We start from the raw sequence: 22,482 nt of genomic DNA on the forward strand, positions 1-22,482 counted from the left end.
AGCAGCGCGCCTTTCCTTGTTGGTTCCTCCACCACTTGCATCAGAAAGTTATCATCGATGCTCTGTAGGAACCTCCTGGATTGCGCCTGCCTAGCTGTATGGTCTTCCCAGCTGATGTTAGGGTGGTTGAAGTCCCCCATGAGAACCAGGGCCTGTGACTGTGAGGCTGCTTGCAGCTGCTTGTAGAAGGCCTCATCAACCTCCTCCTCCTGGTCAGGTGGCCTGTAGTACACACCCACCGTAATGTCACCCTTATGAGCCTGTCCCTTAATTCTAACCCACAAGCTTTCAACTCGTTCCTCATTTGCCCCCAGGCCAAGCTCAATGCATTCCAGTTGCTCCCTCACATGTAGAGCAACTCCCCCACCTCTCCTTGTCGGTCTGTCTTTCCTAAAGAGTCTGTAGCCATCTGTGACAGCATGCCAGTCATGCGAGTTTTCCCACCACGTTTCTGTGATGATCTCCTTCTATATATTTAAAGGCAACAGTAAGGCCTTCCCGCAGCCTTCCCTTCTCCAGGCTGAACAACCCCAACTCTCTCAGCCTTTCCTCATAGGAGAGATATTCCATCCCTCTGAGCATTTTTGTGGCCTCGTCTGGACCTGCTCCAACAGGTCCATGTCTTTCCTGTGCTGGGCTCCAGAACTAAATGTGGGACTCCAAGTGTGGTATCACCAGAGTGGAACAGACGGGCAGAACCTCATCCCATGACCTGCTGGCCACATTTCTTTTTGTGTAGTCCGAGATGTGATTCGCCTTCAGGGCTGCGAGTGCGTACTGCCAGGTCATGTCCAGCTTTTCATCTACGAGTATCCCCAAGTCCTTCTCATCAGGGCTGCTCTCATTCCATCACGTAGTCTGTTCTGATGCTGGGGATGGTCCCATCTGAGGTGCAGGACATTGTGTTTGGCTTTATTGAACTTCACGAGGTTGAACTCCTTTCAGTGCATCCTTCTAGTCTAGTACCTAAGAGAATTACTGATGGAGAAGTAGTTTTTAAATATGATTTCCCATCAAATTTTACAATTCTTTCATCTAGACTGTGTTTGCCCTACTTGTGTATTTGTTATCTGCTGCTTTTCCTCTTCCTCAGGTCTGCCACCCTGCCCCAGTAGGATACTAGGTAGCTTTTGACAAATGCATACTTATTGCTACTCTTTCTTCTGGTGAGTTATGTGCAAATGCAAATCACACATTTGATTATTTGTCCCAATATCTGTACCACTGGGAGCTGCACAGGGCTGATATTCAGCTGACTGGCCTCTAATTCCGACTTTTTTACGTTGCTCTGTTCAGACTGTACACTCTCTTTTCTGGTCTTCTGGAAATTCACCTAATCACAGAATCACAGAATGTTAGGGTTTGGAAGGGACCTCTGTGGGTCATCTAGTCCAAACTCTCGCTGAAGCAGGGTCACCTACAGCAGGCTGCACAGGAACTTGTCCAGGCGGGTCTTGAATATCTCCAGACAGAGAGAATCCACAACCTCCCTGGGCAACCTGTTCCAGTGCTCCGTCACCCTCAGTGTGAAGAAGTTCTTCCTCGTGTTCAGCTGGAACTTCCTACGCTTCAATTTGTGACCGTTGCCCCTTGTCCTGTCGCTGGGCACCACTGAAAAGAGTCTGGCCCCATCCTCCTGACACCCACCCTGAAGATATTTATAAGCATTTCTAAGCTCCCCGCTCAGCCTTCTCTTCTTCAGGCTGAACAAGCCCAGCTCCCTCAGCCTTTCCTCACAGGACATATGCTCCAATCCCCTCATCACCCTCCTAGCCCTCTGCTGGACTCTCTCCAGTAGCTCCTCATCTTTCTTCAACTGGAGAGCCCAGATCTGGACGGAGTACTCCAGATGGGGCCTCACTAGGGCAGAGTAGAGGGGCAGAATAACCTCCCTTGACCTGCTGGCCACACTTCTCTTAATGCACCCCAGGATCCCATTGGCCTTCTTGGCAACCAGGGCACACTGCTGGCTCATGCTCAACTTGTCATCCACCAGGAGACCTAGGTCCCTCTCCGCAGAGCTGCATGAATTTTCCAGTTTAATAGCTCTAAGGTTGTTTCACTTATTTTTCTAAAAATTTAGGTTAGTATTTATGATTCCCAGACAGCTTGAAAATATCTAACCCTTAATCTCAATTCAAGCCCTCTGTTGGCTCTCCATTGGCTCTGAAGGGAGAACTGGGCAATTTGCCTCGCAGTAAGTGTAAGTGTAGCAGACATCAACATGTCATCCACCAACTCTGCTCTTTAAATAGTAGGTCTTTCCTTTAGAGACTTAAATGACCTAGACTTTTTTCTGTGCGAGCACCTCTCCCATCTGCCAATGGCACATAAGCAAAACTGACAATGTAAAATGAATGATTGAATTTTTGAATGATAGCTGCTTTGGTCAGAGAGCGAGCTACTTGTTGTTCATAACTGTCATTTTAATTACTGGATAGTGTTGTAATTCACAGTGCTAATCCGAGATGAACCTAAATTTTCTAGATTTGGCATGCCAGACACCATCTAATATTGTACTGGTAATCTGCATACATAAAAGCTCTAATTCACACAGCATGGCAAAAAACAGGAGGAGCTGGAAGCCATTGTGTGGCTGGAAAAGTATGATATAGTTGCAATCATGGAAACCTGGTGGGATGAGTCACAGAACTGGAGCGCTGTAATGGAAGGCTAGAAACTCTTCGGAAGGCATAGGCAAGGAAGGAGAGTCAGTGGGGTAGCCCTGTATGTTAGGGAGTGTTTTGACTGTCTAGAGCTTGATGGTGATAAAAGAGTTGAGTGTTTATGGCTAAGAATCAGGGGTAAGGCCAACAAGGCAGCTATCATGGTGGCAGTCTGTTATAGACCACCTAGCCAGGATGAAGAGATGGATGAAATATACTGTAAGCAGCTGTCAGAAGTCTTCCCTAGCCCCTGTTCTCGTGGGGGACTTCAACTTACCGGATGTCTGCTGGAAATACAATAAAATGGAGAGGAAACAGTCTAGGAAGTTCCTGGAGCGTATGGAAGACGATAACTTCCTGACATAGTTGGTGAGTGAGCCTACAAGGGAAGGTGCCCTGCTGGAACTGTTTGCAAACAGAGAAGGACTCTGGGTGATGCAGTGGTTGGAGGCCATCTTGTGCATAATTCGTCACGAAATCGTAGAGTTTTCGGTTCTCAGAGAAGTAGGGAGGGTGGTTAGCAGAACTGCTGCTGTGGACTTCTAGAAGGCAGACTTTGGCCTGTTTAGGGGCCTGAGTGACAGAGTCCCTTGGGAGGCAGTCCTGAGGGCAAAGGATTCCTGGAAGGCTGGATATTCTTCCAGAAGGAACTCTTAAAGGTTCAGGAGCAGGCAGTCCTCATGTGCCAAAAGATGAGCCGGCAGGGAAAAGAGACCAGCCTGGCTGAACAGAGAGCTTTGGCTGGAACTCAGGAAAAAAAAAGAGAGTTTGTGATGTTTGGAAGAAGGGTCAGGTAACTCAGGAGTACAAGGATGTCGTGAGGCTATACAGCGAGAAAATTAGAAGGGCCATAGCTGAACTAAAACTTAATCTCGCTGCTACTGTAGAAGGCAATAAAAAATGTTTCTATTAATACAGTAGCAACAAAAGGAGGGCTGAGGAGAATCTCCATCTTTTATTGGATGTGGGGGAGACATAGTGATAAATGATGAAGAAAAGTCTGGGGTACTTACAGGACAACCATGTGATCAGGACCAGTAGCATGCATTTATGAAAGGCAAGTCCTGCTTGGCTATCCTGATATCCCTCTAGAACAAGGTGACGTGCTTAGTGGACGAGGGAAAGACTGTGGATGTTGTTTACCTGGACTTCAGGAAAGCCTTTGACACCATTTCCCACAGCATTCTTCTGGAGAAACTGCCTGTTCATAGCTTGGATGGACATACTCTTCACTGGGTGAAAAACTGGCTGGATGGCTGTACCAAAAGAGTTGTGTTGAATGGAGTTAAATCCAGTTAGCAGCCGGTCACAAGTGATGTTCTCCAGGGCTCAGTGTTGGGGCCAGTCCTGTTCAGTATCTTTATCTATGATCTGCATGAGGGGATCAAGTGCACCCTCAGTATGTTTGCAGATGACACCAGGCTGGGTGGGAGTGTTGATCTGCCGGCGGGTGGGAGGGCTCTGCAGAGGGATCTGGACAGGGTGTATTGATGGGCCAAGGACAATTGTACGAGATTCAACAAGGTCAAGTGCCGGGTCCTGCACTTGGGTCACAACAACCCCATGCAACCCTACAGGCTTGGGAAAGAGTGGCTGGAGAGCTGCCTGGTGGAAAAGGACCTTGGGGTGCTGGTTGACAGCCGGCTGAACATGAGCCAGCAGTGTGCCCAGGTGGCCAAGAAGGCCAATGGCATCCTCACTTGTATCAGGAATAGTGTGGCCAGCAGGATTAGGGAAGTGATTGTCCCCCATACTCGGCACTGGTGAGGTCACATCTCGAATACTGTGTTCAGTTTTGGGCCCCTCATTACAAGAATCACACTGAGTTGCTGGAGCACAGCCAAAGACGAGCAATGAAGCTGATGAAGGGTCTAGAGGACAAGTTATATGAAGAATGGCTGAGGGAACTGGGGTTGTTTAATCTGGAGAAAAGGAAGCTGAGCGGAAACCTTGTTGTGCTCTACACCCACCTGAAAGGATGTTGTAGCGAGGTGAGTGTCTGTCTCTTCTTCCAAGTAACAAGTGATATGACAAGACGCAATGACCTCTTGAGCCAGGGAAGGTTTAAACTGGATAACAGAAAAAATGTCTTCACCAAAAGGGTTATCAAACACTGGAACAGACTGCCCAGGGAAGTGGTTGTGTCACCATCCTTAGAGGTATTTAAAAGGTGTGTAGATGTGGTGCATAGGGACATGGTTTAATGGTAGACTTGACAGTGTTAGGTTAACAGTTGGAGTCAAAGATCTTACAGTTTTTGTCAACCTAAATGATTCTATGATTCTATGAAATATAAAACCTGAGAATCCCAGGCATTATAGAGTAAAGCATAAAGAGAAAATGAAAAAAAAAATTATACATGCTGCTCTATTTGGGCTTTCTGCATCCCACTGTAAATAATAAACACTATGTGCTTGCTATTTTCTCTAAAGGCAGTTTCCTCGGCCAGCCTGGGATAGAAGGAAGAACTTTGGCCGTAGGTTTCATCATGCATTAGGAGATTTAGGATATTCCAAATGACCATGTTGCCAATATCCTTAGAATTTCTTGTATTTTTCCCCAGATCTTCAGCAGGCTAATGAGTGTTACCCCTGTAAGACCTTCAAAGGCTAAAGCCACCAGCTTTCAGACATGCCTTTTCTTTGTCAAGACACTCAGGTGTTTGAAATGCCATGATACCCTGCATTAGAAAATGCAGCATGAACTGTCCTTCTAGTTCCCATAGCCACAATATAGATCCAAACGTCCTACAGGCATTGAATGATTTAATAGAAATGGTCTCTGTGGCTCTTCACAGTATCAGAGATCAGCCCTCCTTGCTACCTTCTGGGAACTTCTAGATGAAACAATATGGGCAACGTCTCATTGTCTGACCTACCTCTGTCATTGCCCAAGACTTTATCTATAGGACATCAGGATTCTCATTGTCTAAACCAGTGTATGTATAAAAGGTACTTTTTCTTTTACCTTCTACATTACAAATGAGAAGTATCTTTCAAAACTCTGTAAATATTGTTCCCTTTGCTTGTCTAGAAAATATAATGCATATTTATTTTTCCTAAATTTGTGGTGTTGCCTTTGGGAGCTATCTTACTGCTTAAAAAGGAAAAAAAAATTGGTTTTTTTTCTCCTGAGATTGTCATGGAGTGATTGATTTTCTGGGGAGTAGCCCTGCTGTGAAGGTCCACAGTCTGGTCTGTGGAGCTTCACACAGCTCTTGTTGGCTGTGCTCAACTTAAGGCTCATAATGCAGACTTTGCACACAGTTGAGATCAAATGCCTTCTTTCTCCAACTCTGCCAGTGCAGCTCTGCGTGGACCACCAGCAACTCTGTAACCTTTGAAGGCTCTCCTTGTCTTCTTTGTAGGTGAGATACTTGCTTTTACCTTCATCCGTTGATACTCTGCAGGTCACAATTTGACAAAATGAGACAGGTTATTACAACAAGGTTCTTGAGATCTTGGTTGTGATCTAGGCTACAAAAGATAATTGATCAAGATATGGATGGGGAACAGTGTCACTGAAGTGGATATTTTCCTCTCCACTATGAGAAGGAGTCAATGTCATGAGACCTTCAAGCAAACGATACCCAAGTTAATATTAAACAATAATACAATCGATTTTGGAGGGTAAATGCATTGGGCTCCTATTCCTGTGTTTGGACATGGTCATGGGAAATTTTTTTCCTTCTATTTAGTTGGATTTTTGTGTGTTCCAGCTTGTGCCTGTGGCTGCTTATCCTTCCACCATACACCGCTGAGACGAGACTGGCTCCATCTGTGTGCTCTTGTTAGGTCTTATACACAGCAGTAAGGTGTCCCCTAAGCCTGCTTTGCTCCAGACATAACAAACACAGCTTTTCTCGGCCTTTCTTATTCTCTTGAAATATGTCATGTGCTCTAGACCCCTGAATATGATGATGGTGCTCTGGCTGACTAAATCCAATAAAATCATAGTCTCTCTTGCACTGGGGAGCCCCAAACTGGACAGTACTCCAAATGTAGTCTCACAAATGCCAAACATAGGGGAGAGATCACCTCAGTAATCCTGTTGGCTGCACTCTAATACATCCCAGGAGGCTGTTAGCCTACTTTACCACATGGCTGGCTCATGTGCAACTCGTTGGGCACCAAGACCCCCAGGTCCTTATCTGCTAAACTACTTTCTGGAAGTCGGTCCCCAACCTGTACATGGGGCGATTCCTGCCCTTGTGCAGGACTTGCCATTTGCCTTTGTAGAACTTCATAAGACTCCAGTCTCTTCATTTCTTCAAACTCTTCAGGTCCCTCTGAAACATTTATTTAGGGAATATCAATAAAAATGTTCAGGAACTGGTCAAGATACAGAAAGTAAATGACATCTTGGACAGCACAAGGCATTAAGAGTACTATAGCACATCTTAGTTAGAAACAGTGGAATCATTGAATGTCATTTTAGACTGGCACAGCATCATAATCAAATTCGTGATGTCCAGCCCAGTACAGTTAGGCTCATGTGTGGCAACACAGCTATGTTATCTGTAGGGTTGGGTGACCAAACTGTATTTTCTGAACCACATTTTTCGCTCTGGAAAAAAGGTACAGAGTACTTTTTCTCCCTTTGCATTGCTACTTACAGTGTCTCAGACTCCTCCCACTTCTGGTTAAATGTCAAAGATGTGAACTATTTTCTGGACGTTCCTGCCTCCCTCTTGTGCTTACTGAGAAAATTTGCTTCTGGGTCACTCTGAGATTGTGGGACCTAAAGGTTTGCACCTTTCTAGTCTCCTTATAGAGACACACCAAAGAATCTCAAAGTCTATTGCAAAAATTGACCTAGAACAATTTTTCCAGACCATTCAAACTGTGTCACCCACCAAAGAATTGCTTCTCCCTCTGAGATACAGGAACACCAAGACTCAGTGTGAGACAGTGCTTTAATTTTAACCAGAGATTGGAAATTTTCAACTGGAAAGTAAATGCAGACAGTTGAAAAGTAAAGCAAACTGTCATACAGTCTTTGGTGTCTGCTTAGACATTGGCACCTTTTATCTGATAGGAAGGTGTGGAATAGATGAGAGATTTTTGGCCTGGTTTTTCTGTTAGAAATTTGGAGGTGATTCAGAAGGAAAGGAGTGAGGAATACCTATTAAGTATAATTTATGAAGAGAGATTACAGGAATTTACCAACTGCAGGCTCAGAAAGTGCAGCAGTGATTAGTTGAGCCATGATGACTACCTAGAAATACTTGATGTGTAATAGCATTGAAAAAAGAGTAGAATAATTTAAAATATTAAGGTTGAAGGTAGTAACAAATTACCAAGTAGTAACTAAGGACAGATAGATATAAATTAACCATTAAGACAAATCCTTGAACAATGAGATTAATAATTTTGGATATAATGAATACTTTTAAAGAAGAAGCTCTCTCATGCAGAGAATGGAGACTATAACCACATGAGGGTTGTTTTGGAGAGTCAGCTCCAGTAAGTCTGATGTCTGATTTTTACAGGAGGTGACAGCTGTCAAGCCTTTCTTTTATGAGACTTTTAGCTGTAGTTGTAATTAAATGTCCCTCAGATACCTTTATTCAGCATTTGTGCCTTTTAGGCACCCTACATTATTGACTGAAAAAATATAATTGTCAACAGCATAGTCTGCAACCCACAGCGCCAAAGTCTGGAACAGTCTACAAAGAGCATAGCATTTGGTTTTGAAATGCATAGGAAAATATAGGATAGAGTCTTTTTTTTTCTTTTTCACTTGTATGGAGCATATATCTTTTCTTTGCCTGTTTTTTACCACTGAGGAGCAGTGTGAACCTTGGGCAGATCTAGGGTGTATGGTAGCTCATGGAGCTGGTGCTATCTGCAGCCCTTGGAGACCCAGACAGCCATACCCCATCTTTTGGTTGTGCACCTTCAGTCTCCTGAAGACAGAGGACAAGAGCTTCCAACCTTCAGTGACCTCTTTCGGAGATTACAACTTCCTCTCTGTGCTAAAACCATGGACTTTACTTTTAATGAGGACTGACCTATCTCCAGACTCTGTACAGAGTACAGTAGTTTCAGCTAGTTCTAAACTGAGAACTGGCAACACTGCAGAGAACCGTGAAAAGATGCTACATGTTGCCAGTTTTCTCCTCTCCCTTGTCCCTTTGTCTTTGCTCTTTCAGTTAAAGTTAGATTCTTTTTTTGATTTCTCAAGCATAAATAGTGCACCTAAATGAATCACTCAGTTGATAGCTGCAGATCAGACTCTGCAATCGGTATTTTATTTAAGTAAAATAATTGAGTGGCAATTGATAATACATGACAGCTTAAGATTGCTCTAATTGCTTGGTTTCCCAGAACACTCTTAAAAAGAAAATGAATTTCTCCATTGTATTTTTCTGGTTAAATGACCCTCATGGAAATAAATCCAGAGTGAAGAATTAATAGTGCTGCAAACAAAGTGTAGAAAGTGTTGAAGTTTTTGTCATAATCTTTTCACAGTTTCTATTTTTGAAGATAACATACCGCCTGCAATAAACTACCTTTCCTGGGGCTGGTATCAGTCAATGTGATAGATTACAGCTACTTCCCTCACTACTCGTATTAGTTTATACATTGCAGCTTGGGGCAGAAAGCAGGAGATGCTAAAGGAAAAGTCAGTGTGTAAGATACTGAGTTTGGAGTTTGCTTATGGATTTCCATATCTTTGGTGACTTAGTACTCAGGAGACCTTCTTCTTCTGAACAGCTGCAAAAAAGTGTAGCTGTAAATATTAAATGCACTTTATTTTCTTTTTTTTTAAAGACTAAGTGTCCCCAAGAAGCGTTCCTATTGTGTGTGTATATACATATATATATATATGTATATAAATTTAAAAAGTTTTTTATAGGGTGCCATAAAAACCTATATATCTCACTTTTTGCAGTTTGTTGCTGAAGATGCCCATGGCTCTTTGGAGTGGTTTGGAAGCTGATACAAAATAAATGTGTAATATAGACCAATAGTTCACACTGGACAGGTACGCAGACCATGAACCGGTCCATGGCAATTGCACCCTAAACTGTGTGTTTGTTGTCCAGCTCTTGCAGACAGAACCCAGTGCCTTGTTGCCCGAGTGACTTGTTGCTCATGAAAACTTGTTCTCAGACAAAGTTATGGATATTTGTGGGTGGGCGTTTCTGCTCTGCTTGGTGTGGATTTTATTTCTACATTTTGTGTTGTATTTCATTTTCATTCTCTGGGTGTCAGGCCAGCAAATTTCACAAACCCTAAGCAACAACCTGTGTTCTAAATACTAATGGATATTCTCTACTGGGGGAACATTTCCTCTTCACTGAGCATTTTTATTTCTAGAATATGAAGGCCACAATGTCAGGCATTTCATTATCTCTATTTGTATTTATTCTTCTTGGATCTTTCATGCATTTATTGTTGTGCCATCTGATTGCTCCATAAATATGAGTGAATTTACCTCCGAACAGACTCCTTAATTCAACTCCAGGAAGCTGGGACAGGTGAGTTGGCCAAAAATCCCACAAAACCCTTTCTAGCATAGCAGAAAATAGAAGCAATATTTCTAGCATGCAACTCTCGTATACAACCCAAGGGTTTGTTGGAAATGCAAGGATATTGATCTTTCTTTGATCGTAGAGTGGCTAGAAACTTGGTTATGGGAGAGCAAATGATTGGATTCGTAGTGTGAGTGCAGATACTTTATTCTGTAACATTGCGAATATAAACGCATAATCTAAGTGTAAAGAATGTGTGTTAGGTGTGATCAGTTGAATGCTTTTTTGGTGTTATTGCTTCCAAATATGCATTATAACATCCCAGAGACTTGCGCCAGCTGTGTTGACAAAGTGCAGTAACATCAGATACCGAGTAAAGGGAAATAAATTTGTGACCTGCCCCGTCTTGGAGAGCAGAGCTGATGTTTTCCCTCACACTCAGGAGAGTAATGAAGTCACTTTCCTCTTCATTTACTTGGTTTGTGGATCTCCCTTGAGCTTTCCCTCTTTGTGGACAATTTGCTGTCAGGGGCTTTATGAGCGTCTAGGGGAAGAGGAGAGCAGTGGGGATGAAGGAAGGGCAGTACACAGCAGAATATGGAAATGTGCATGCTTTCCTCCACCATGGATGATTTTTGAAATATTTCTCCACTTGGTCTGCACCTTGATTTTGTTGCATAATTCCTTTACTCCCCATACAAGTATTGCCTCTTGGTTTTCTGCTGAGAGCTATTCTTACTCTTGCTCTGCCTGATATCAAACTATCACACCATTAACTTGAAGGCAAAATGAAATCAATGCAGCTTTTTTTGTCAAAACTAGGTGAGGCAAACCAATTTTTATTTTATTTTTTGGTTTGCTTGCCGGTTATCAGAACATATCAGTGTTCATGCTTATCTTGCACCGGAGTGCTTAGCCAGGAAATAAAAGCCTGAGATTTAAGGTCTGTTTTATGCTGTTATATACAGAAATAGGCTGTGGTTGTATCTCTGCAATCTGCTAAGCCTCAAATGCTCATTAACATCTGGGGTATGTTGGGGGCAAGTCAAATCTTAAAACTATTAGTGTGTCTACATATATAATTACTATTTATACAGTTGGATGAGTCTGTGGTACACAAGAATACATGTGTATGTGTGCCAGTATAAATACTCACGTGTACGTGCACATGTGAAGTCACATACCTTTACAAACTGCTGAATTTAAATGAAATTGTGGACGTCAATTAATTTGACATTCAAAATTGTGGTTAGTAATGAGAACTTTTTACATGATCTTTGATATTTTATTGTACAATGCATTTTCCCAAATATAAAGTGAGGATACCTACTTAAAAACGGAACTATTGATGACCTCCTCCATTAGCACATCTCCTATTTCTAGATGTAGCAGGTTTTAAAAGGGCAAAGTATATCTTCCTATCATTTGTGTTATTGTATTTCCCTGAGACTACAGTCCATTTCTGACCTTCAGCATAGACATGGAACTGATAAAGTTCCCACGAAAAAAAAATCTGCCTTAAACAGTCTTCAATCTCTGTAAAGACGAATACTGAGGGATATAGAGTACATGGGAGAAAGTGATAGCAATGTGTGTTTGCAAGCAATCTGATCCAGATGTAGGGTTGTGAAGCTTCAGAGAAAGACTGTAGTGCAAAAAGCTGGCCAAAATATATTAACAAATCTCACAGTAATGTCCTACTGCCCCCGCATGCCTCTCACACATTTTAGATAGTATCAGTGATAATGACGCCTGTCATTAACATAGGCTGTCAAGAATCACGGAGTCACAGAATGGTAGGGGTTGGAAGTGACCTCTGTGGGTCATCTAGTCTAACCCTCCTGCTGAAGCAGTGTCACCTACAGCAGGCTGCACAGGACCTTGTCCAGGCGGGTCTTCAATATCTCCAGAGAAGGAGACTCCACAACCTCCCTGGGAAGCCTGTTCCAGTGCTCCGTCACCCTCAGAGGGAAGAAGTTCTTCCTCATGTTCAGCTGGAACTTCCTCTGCTTCAGTTAGTGCCTGTTGCTCCTTGTCCTGTCGCTGGGCACTACTAAAAAGAGTCTGGCCCCATCCTCCTGACACCCACCCTTAAGATATTTATGAGCATTTATAATGTGCCCTCTCAGCCTTCTCTTCTTCAGGCTGAACAAGCCCAGCTCCCTCAGCCTTTCCTCATAGGACATATGCTCCTGTCCCCTCATCATTCTTGTAGCCCTCTTCTTCAAATATGCAGAGCAATTTGATCATCCCAGCCACCAACCCTTGCCCTCTTCGCTACACAGAAATTTCTACAGAAGATGGCATGGTAGGTTGAACATGTCATTGGGTGATTTCTCGCTTAGGGCACAATGAAGACTATTACTAGCTGGCTGGTTCCACAATGTCTCTTTATTCATCGCTGTTGAGATGCCCTCTGCAATGGCCTCACCTCTGCCTGATGAGCTCGAGGCATCTCACTTTCCACAGCCTCTCCTTTTAGCTGCTGGTGGGCAGGAACACTGTTAATATTGTCTTTCTTGAGCCCACTGTCCCAGGTAGATGCTGGATTAGCATGCTGAAGCTTGGCACAACTATTCTAATTATGCAGTGCAGTGCTACACTTCCTGACACGAGACCGACCGCTAAGACAGCAAAATAGAGAGGAAGCATGCACAAGTGAGCAAGGGGGAGAGAGAAACTCCCCTCAATGGCTGTTGTTCAGTCCCAGAGGAGATCTAACTCAGTCAGTAATTGCTGTTCTGGATAGCTTCTGCCCTCAAAACAATTTTCTGCTGGTCTGCTGTTGCTTAGGCTGAATCAGTTTGATTTATAGGATGTCATTTTTTTCTCCCCAGCCATAGACAAGAGAAAAATATTTGTTGAAAGGCTGTTGCAGCAAGATTTAGTTTTTGCCCATCTAGCATCAGAGAAGCTTGCTCCATTTTTATATGATTTTTTCGGCTTCTCTTCCTTCCCCTATCTCACAGCAGAGAATGGGGGTAGATGAACACCATGCTTTGATTATCTTTCTGTGGCCTCTGGATCTGTGGTTCACACATGCTGGACCACAGGGTAAGAGATGCCCCGAGGGTGTTGCAGATGGGACAATACACAAGAAGCATGTAAGCATCTCTTCAGTAAAACATGCCAGAGACCCCAAAGGGTTTTTTTTTTTTCCTTTTCGGTTTCTGCTTCTTTTTTTTCTTTTTCACAAAGGTAACAAGCACTAGGGTTTTGTTTTACTCTATGTTTTGGAGTGCTTCCATATACAGAAAAACACACACGGACATTATGTTGCATCTTTCAGAATCTCCTTCAGGTTTGTTTTATAGCTCTTCTGGCTGCTTATTGCAGAGTGGATGGTGGGGCAGAATGAGATCTCACTTGTAGAATCTCCTGAACATTGAGACACATTGAGACAGCAATTAATTTAGAATTTAATTTGTAGTCCTTCAAAAAATGGATGGATGGTTTGTGAGCACACACAAAAGCACACATACTGAATAGGAGAGACCACTGATACTTCTGTTCCCATTTTTTTACACAAACTTCAGGCAAACATTCTGCGAAAAAGGTATGACTCCTCCTTTGAGGACCTCAGCTGACATTGATAAAGGATTCTGGGATCTGGTTAAATGTGAGAGAGAAATAATTGACAGCACATGCTTGTTCTGTGTCCTTTTGAGGAGAGCATGTTTCCCCTCTCTGGTTTATTTCACGCCATTCTTGTGACTGGATGAAGAAGTGTCCTCAGAATATCAGCAAGGTCAGGGCTATGTTAGAAGTTTTCAGTGTGGATAAGTCTTCACCCTACTAAGCGTGAGAGTGGAAGTGAAAGGACGTTTACTTATTTGTCGTCTTGGCAAATACCTCAGTAACACTCATCCCATGGGGAAGTGGGCTGCTGGGATTTATGACTAGATTCCTCCCATCTTGGTAGCAATGTCTGGGTGTTACAACCCGACTTGCTTCCAGATGAACTTTAAAAATCTTGAAATTGTGGTCTTATTAAAGTAAAAAATGGGAAATGTAAATTTCCAGTTTATCTGCAAACTCATATTTCCAACAGTTTCTGTGCCAGGGTTGGAATTTCAGATTTTTTTCTGACTTCTCAGTATTTTGCAGTGACATTATTCACTTAGCAAGTCAGGTTAAATGACCCAAACAGCTCTGCCATTTTAACTTAGTACTTTCTGTTAAGAAGTTTCCAAAGTAACTTCCCCTACTAAGAATTTGTCTTCCAGATTTTTAGGGTCCCAAACTCTTTCATTTTTCTGTGTTTTTGGTCTTCTTTAGTTACTACCATTTTTTTTTGCCATTTTACTGATGACTAGTCTTCATCCTTTTTGTTCCAGCATGGATGTTAAATCCTGTATACTAACCTGTATGATAGATTTCTCCTTTAGGGGAAAAAAAAAAAGTAAAATAGAATTTAGATTAAAAAATTTAAATGTCTCCCTCTTGCTGCCGAATAGAGGGAATGAATTGTTGCCAGAGAAGAAATGCTGGTGTTGATTAAAAGCCAAGAAACTCCAGCCTAGTTAGCTGGCAGGGAGGCAGTTTTTTTGGAATGGTAGCCAGCTGTTGTACTCCTGGTTTCTGTAGAGTCAAAGGGATTTATGAAGAGCTGTGTTTCACTGTGAATTCCTCATGGTATGTGCAAACTTTGGAAAACACAGGCAATCTGATTTTGCTAACAAACTCTGATGCCTAGCAAGTTCAGAGGTACTTGATGATAGAGCTAACCTGGCAAGAAGGAACAGGAACATAGCTGCTAGGTATATTCCATTATGGAAGGTCTTTATTTCTGGCTATTTTTCTTTCTTCTGTTTTTTCTTTTGTTTTGCTTACATATATCAGGGACTTTGAAACTTCACATTGCCAGGTTAAATTATTCAACAGATTCCTTGCTGCAGGTCAGATTGCTTTGTGCTCTGTGTTTTACAGCTCACCCCTGTTTGTTTTTCCTTAAATACAGTAGTCGCATTTTTTCCTTCCTAACAACACAGCGGCTGGCTTTAACTAATGCATATTTGCTAAACAGTAATTTTAAGTGTTGTTATAATGTTATGAAAAGGATCTCTGCTCTGCAGCAGCAGATGGCTGTTTTGTCCCAAGTACCTGTATATAAATGGCAAATCTGAAACAGCAGTGTTCGTATACAGCATTGAATTTCATTTCTTGTCATAATATCCAGGGATCAGTACGCAGACAGCCCAACTCCTTGCAGTTAAATTAGCTGAGGAGGACCCTATGAGGAGTCCGTGTATTATCAGATCTTTCTTAGACCAAATTATCTCCTTATTTTATACCAATGCATATACTTTGCGGGGGTGGGAGGCATGTGCAATTCAAAATATTGCAATAACCTCTATCTAAACAAATATATGTGCAAAAGCCTATCCATGAGTTTTAAGCTGCATTCACTTTAAGCGCTGTAAAAGAAGCAGAACAAAACAAACCAGACTGCCTGAAGGGTAGAAAGAATTCTGTTCAAGTTGCAAGAAACCGAAGACTGATGTCAGTGGCAATTTAGCCAAGATAGACAAATGAGCCTTCTGAGTTTTTTTTAGTATTGTTATTTGTTTCTTTAATTTTTTCTTAATCATCTTTTACTAAGCTGTTAAATGAAAGCAGAACAACACATTTAAGTTAGTTCTCAATTCTTCACATTTTCCTAAACTTTAGCTTTCTCTTTTCAAAGATTTTCACCAAAAAATCCCAAACAATTCCCCCACGCAGAAAAATCACCACTAATTTCTCCTTGTTTCCTGGCAATGATTTACTACCACAGTACTCAAGTGCAGTCTCAAGTTACTTAAACTTCATATCTTTTACAAAATATTCTGCAGTATTTACAAGTTATGAATAATAGAGTACATAATTAAAGCTTCATTGTGCTTGACATGTGAATGAATGAAGTGCATTTTGTGGTGCATTATCCAGTCTGGTTGAGGGTTTTGGTTTTTATATTGTTATGATTTATCAGGGTTTTTTAAACCTTTTATTTCTCCTACTTGTTCAGTTATTATTTGGTATATTCTAGAATTCACAATGGGACTCCCAGGCTTCATTGCAAATTAATGTGATTCTATTGAATTCTATGATTAAGTGTTATGCCACTTACATTCTCACAGCAAACTTCAGTAGAAGGGCATGGATTCATTTTGCACCATTTTCTAAATTTGCCATTAGGGAAACTGAGTTCTTTAAAAGCAGGATGGAAGCAATCCGACCCTCTGGTATGATGGGCTACAGTTGCAACAGGACCCAGCAAGACAAATTAATTACTGTGCATTTAGCCTGGGGCGAAGCAGATTCTTAGGAAATGGTTTCAACTTTTCAGAAATCATCCAGTACTGGGTTCCCCAGTACAAGGGGTGTGTGTTGGCCAGACAGCCTTCGGAGATTCTGTCCGTGGAGATATACAAAACCAAGTGGACATGGCCCTGAGCAACCTTCTCTAATTGACAGCTTTGAGAAGAAGTGTTGGACTAAATTATTTCCAGAGGTTCCTCTAGGTTTCTGAATTTGTATGATTTGTACAAATTAACAAAATGCATCCTGTTTGAGTGTCCTTTTTTCTTATCTGCTAGCATTGCCTCACTGGTAGTGTGTTTGACAGTATCTGTATTATTATGCCTATTATTGCTATATTAATTATTTTTATAAGAACCACTGTCATATGAAGACAACAGAGATTCAGATTTGCTCTTGTATATGGTAATTGTTCAGAAATGAGGGAAACAAACTCACTGGCAATTTGCTGTGTTTTAATTAAAAAAATTCAGTGCTAAATTTAGTCACTTTTTTTTTTTTTACACTTGAAAACATAGAAATGAATCCATTCATCAAATATGTGTTTCCTTATTGGCTTGGCAATGAGATTTCAAATTCAGTGAGTTTTTGATCATATCTCCATCAGTTTTTGGCAATGAGATTTCAAATTCAGTGAGTTTTTGATCATATCTCCATCAGTTTATCAATAATATTTTATCAGATGGATGTTATGCTAAAACATGGCCTTTCTCTATGCAAGAATCCCCACTCTAGATTGAATGTCCTGCACCAGAAAAAACCAGGTTTTTCAGAAAGAAAGGGGTTAGCTGCTGCTTTTATTGTTTTTTCTCTCTTAGTTCTCCACAATTCTGAAAAGCAACCGTGTACTTTGATCATTCTACTTGTTTCTTATAGAAAGCTTGAATCAACTGGGTGACTTAGATCCAGCAAACCATGACTTTAAGAGTTTTTTTGATTTAGTATGGGAGCATTATAACTTTTTCTTTTAACTCTGCACAGGCAGTTTTCTGGTTTAGTTTTTTTCTTTGCAAAGCTTGACTGTAGAACATGGCTTTTATGCTTAGATGTTACCCATTCACCACTGATGTTAGACTTGCTGTCTTTTCAGAGTGACATGTTGGATGTGAACCAGATCATTAAAGACCTGGCCTCCATGGTGCATGAGCAAGGAGATGCAATAGGTAGGTATCATATTTAAAGTATGGTCTTTATTATCCTTCTGCACCATTCTAATGTGATGTTGCGTTGTCCCTCATGAGTGGCTGTTGATGCTATGATTGTTTTTCCTGTGTTTTGGGCATTTTGTACATCCAGTGATGTTTCGATCTGACAAGCTGCCCTGTACAACAGAGTTCTCGTATTAAGGAGAGTTAGCTGGTATTATTCAGCATAAAATAGAATTTTCAGTGATATTAATATGTTCCCTTTTGACTCTAAAAAGGAAGCTGGAGAATATATAACATTACCTGGAAAGAGATCCAATTTTTCCTTTCTACCTGGAATTGTAATTAAAAAAAAATAGTAGTAGCAATTATTGTTATGATTTTTGATAGTGGTGGAGAATATGAAGCAGTTTGCTTCACCTACATGGAATTTTCTTTCTGCATTGCAGGGTGTGTCTGATTAAATTTACAGTAGCCTAACATCATGATGTGCTTACATGCATAGTTTGAAGCTTCTGCAAATTAGGTGACATCCTCTTGCTCTCCACCTACCAGTGGCTAGAATCATGGTGGAGAAAACTTGGGAAAAGAGATGAGAGCAGCCCATCACCGACAGCCACAATTTTTTGTGAATAGAGTGATAAGACACAATAGATCTGCTCATTTTACATTTCCTCTGACCCTTGTCTTTCTCACTACTGTCTTCTGGTGCAGCTAAGAACAATCAATCAGACTTTTTTTTCCCCTGTATCTCTCATTCTGTGTATGTATGATAATACTACACAGTGCTTCAGAAGCAACTGTCTGCTTCAAAATTTGAGAGCTAACTGTCCTAAATCCACGTTGAGGGACCTGACTAACTCCAGAGAAGCAAGATTTGTGGAGATACTTCTAACCTGCAGCACTCATCTGGAGCTCTTCCTGGAGCTCCTGGGAGTTGGATCAAGTCCTAAGACAGCGATATGTAGATCATAAAAGAAGAAACTCTTCTCTGCTGTTGATTAATCACTCTGGATTTCTTTGCCAAGCTCACACCTTTGCAAGTTTCCATTAGCATAAGATATCTCCTTTCGTGCTGAAATGAGCTAGCTGCATCCCACTGAGAAACACCATTCAGGTTCACGGGTGCAGAAAAAAATCAAGACGATATCTAAATTCAACTTTTTATTATTTCTTCTTCTTAATCATGAATTTTTTTTATTCATGCTTCTTTGGAAGCTCATTTTTGTACATGAATAATTTTGAAGCCTGATTCATCTCCTAAAAGCACATCAGATGTTAATGCCTTGAGGGACATGACAATGTACATCAGCTAGCTTCAAGATCCCTGTAACTCCTTTTCTTGAGGCAATATTTATTATTTTAAGATGTTGCTCGTGCATAGTATTGACCCCAGTATTAACTTGCCTGTGAGAAAGAGTTAGTCTATGTAGGATGTTTTGTCTTTGAGCCAGCATAAGGTTTTTGTTGTTTTTATATCTGACACATTCTTTCTTCTTCCTGTTTCACTGCAGCAAATTTTTAAAAGTTTCTTTAGGAATATCTTTTCAGCCTGGCAGCCAGTCAAGGTATCTTCCCAACCAACTGCTGAAAGGTCCCACTGTTTATCTTTTGACATTCGTATTACACTGAAGTAAGTGAGATTAAGAATCGGGAGGTAAAGGGAGTTGTAACCCCCACAGTGAAAATTCAAAAGCAATGATGATAAAAGACAGTTCTCTTGGCACTAGTTTTATTTTTTTTTTATGCATTTCTCTTACATGTTTGAAATCAAAGCTCTGTATGTGCTTGTTCAGAAAACACAGGGAAAATACATATTCAAGAAATGTGAGGTGCATCGCTCAGCAAAATGCTTCCAGGGTTGTAGAACAAACCGCTCTCTAGTTCAACTGAGCCAGGGAGAGTTAATGGGAAGAGCATGTCTGGTCTATGCATGGCACAGGCAGAGTAGCCCATACTTCTTACGAAAACCTAAAAGTAGTTTTGCTAGAGTGTGGACCAGCTATTTAATGAACACATCCATAACATTACCTGTGGCAGTGAGAAATTTCTGTCGTGCAAGGAGGAAATAGATGAGGGGAAATGTAGACGCAGGGCACCATATGTCTTGTTATCTTTTTGTCTTCTGCAAATAAGCCCTATGTCTGTGTTCCTAGTCATGACATCTCTTTGATATGAGTGTTTAACTAAGCATTACAGTATCAGTGAATGAAGCCCTCAAAGCCAAAACAAGACAGTGGGCTAGATTACCTTTGAATCAACAAAAAAGAGTCTTTTCAACACAGTCTTACAGGGGCTTTTGGCGAAAGCATCCCTATGCAGCTTCATCACGTAGGGTGCTGGTGAGTGGAGGGGGTGCAAGGAGGAAGACATTAATAGGAGAAATCAATAATTGGCTGTGGAACTGGTGATGGTGACAAGTTTTGGTTTCTATAGCCATGGGGCACTGTTTTCAGAGCAGCATCTGCTTAGGAGAGGTAAGATCTGCCTCAGTAGGCAGGGCAAAAATATGTTCACTGTTAGGATGGCTGAACTCATAAGAAGGGCTTTAAACAAGGAATGGTGGGGGAGGGACAGGGCAACCACCGGTCCTGTGAGGGAACAAGGGACAGGATAGCTGAGTAAAGGGCATGGGGTGGTGTGGCAAGAAGGATTCACAAAGTCTTCACAGTGGGGCCTAGGCAAGGTCTCCTCTAGCACTTCCATGTAGGTGGCGAAGTGCCTGCAAGGCATCATAGCGGACCAATACCTCAGACCCTTTCCAGGAACTCGGCATGCTGGCTGGGATGCACCTCTAAAGAGCCTGTACACTAAAGCATGTAGTATGAGGAGCAAACAGGCAGAGTTAGAGATCCGTATGAAGTTGCAAGGCTACAGTTTTGCTGAGATCATGGAGACGTGATGGGATGGCTCCCATGACTGGAGTGTTGCATTGGAAGGATATAGGCTCTTTAGGAAGGTCAGGGTAGGAAGATGGTGAGGAGGAGTTGCCCTTCATTTAAGAGAGCAGCTGGAGTTCATGGAGCTCCACCTGGGGATGGATGAGGATCTGATGGATAGTTTACGGGTTAGGATTAAGAAGAGAACAAGCAAAGTGGATGAGGCCCTCTCTTGACAGACAGGAACAACCTCACGTTTGCAGGCTCCAGTCCTCATGGGGGACTTCATTCACCCCAATATCTGTTGGAGGGGCAACACAGCAGGGAATAAACAATCCAGGAGTTTCTGGAGTGCATTGATGATAATTTGGGGCATCTGATGTACAAATGGCCAGATCTCAAGATGGCTGGAACAAGGCCATCTCCACTGCTGAACTTTACTCTTATAGTAGTAGAGGGTTTCTTCAGCCAAAGTATCCAAGGCAAAGATTAAGAACTTGGCACTGTGAGGAGTAAATTACATTGGGGGTGATTGCTAGAGCAAGAGTCACTCGTTTCCGTGCTCATAGATGGCCTCTTCGCTAAACTACAAGTGCCTCAACAGCTTGAAACATTCCCAGTGTTTCATATTGAACATCATTATTTCACATGTGCAAGCTTGTTCTTTTGTTGGCCCTACTGGGATAAATAGACATAGTTCCATGAAATCAGTTTTATAACTGGTGTTAGGGAGAAAAGAATCCTTAGATCCCCAGCCCCTCTGAAGAAAGTGTGAACACCACAGCTGCCAGTATTTGTATTAGTGCCTGATGAAGGCCAGTGCATATTTGTCCACCTCTGTTGACTTCTGTTTGTCTTGTAACAGAGAATAGAGATGATCTGAATAATACAGTTACTGCTTCCCCCCCCCCCCCGCCTCCCCGCCATGGCAAAAGAAAATACTCTTCTGTTTTTGTTTTAGAAGAGTTGTTTTTCCATCCTACCTGTGTATGTAACCCTACCAGTTATGCCAAAATAACATCCAAGATCTACATCACTTACCTACACTGCTCTAATTCCACTTTCACCACATACCTCACTGTTTGTAGTTCCATCACACATGTCAAAGCCACAAGGAAAGACCCACTTTGTAATGAAAACATTTTACAATTTTAAAAGAGACATGTTTCTTCCTCTGTTGGGCAGTTTTGGAACCAGCCTTCTGCCACTGTACCTGTAACCTCCCCAGCTCCCTAAAACAGGAAGAGATACCAAGATCAAATACCAGCCATCTATTTTGAGATTACAGCAGCAGAGACACGGGAACTAATTTACCAGTCCTCTGCCTCTTTGTCTAGACCAAACATATAAAAAACCTGTGTTTTCACAGCAAATCCCACTGGCTGTAGGAAGACCCCACTGTGTCAAGCAAAAGAGTTCCTCAGACTTTCTTTTTCTTCCATTACTTATCCAGGCTTAGATCTTGGTGCTGCTAAACTTTCGCTTCAACCTTGAAGTCTTGACATTCTATATTTGAAAATAATAGGATGAAGAAACTTCATAATGTGATCTAAAGTGGACGCTCCCTCACTTTACACACATCACTACATGGTTTCTGTCAGGGTAGAGCATGCAGACTTGCCAAGATAAATATAAACACATTAGCTGGTGCTTTTCTTCAGTCTCAAAAGGACTTCCTGATGGTGTCAGTCCTCAAGTAATGCTCGTGTTCACTGGCATACCACATTGTCACTTACTGCCTAATGATAATAAAGCTTTTTCAATGTAAACTATATTTCTATGAATGCAAATATATTGCTTATTTTATAAGCATTTGAATGCGGGGAGGTTTTTTTTTAGATTTGGAGTTTTTTAACTGTGTTTTTTCATTGGGATTTTTTGCCTCAGTTTTGCTGCGTGTTTTAACATTGAAGCCTTTCTGACCTGAAGGCTGGCTTCACACGTGGACACCGTCAAGAGGCCCATTGGCACTCTTTCGCCCATGTCCTCCTCCAGTCTTCCTGCCTGAATGG

The 22,482-nt window shown here is 41.8% G+C and overlaps 1 protein-coding gene across 17 annotated transcripts in view; it reads left to right on the forward strand.

Moving 5' to 3' along the window:
- The window catches only part of TSNARE1 (t-SNARE domain containing 1), a 553,318-nt gene that overhangs the window by 314,848 nt on the left and 215,988 nt on the right, over positions 1-22,482 (forward strand). For all 17 annotated transcript variants that reach the window (XM_075415477.1, XM_075415474.1, XM_075415475.1 and 14 more), the window contains one exon: positions 17,537-17,609. In XM_075415477.1, coding sequence (XP_075271592.1) covers positions 17,537-17,609 — 73 coding nt within the window. The remainder of the gene's footprint in view (positions 1-17,536; positions 17,610-22,482) is intronic.

Source organism: Opisthocomus hoazin, chromosome 3 (assembly GCF_030867145.1).
Source record: "Opisthocomus hoazin isolate bOpiHoa1 chromosome 3, bOpiHoa1.hap1, whole genome shotgun sequence".
NCBI lineage: Eukaryota > Metazoa > Chordata > Aves > Opisthocomiformes > Opisthocomidae > Opisthocomus > Opisthocomus hoazin.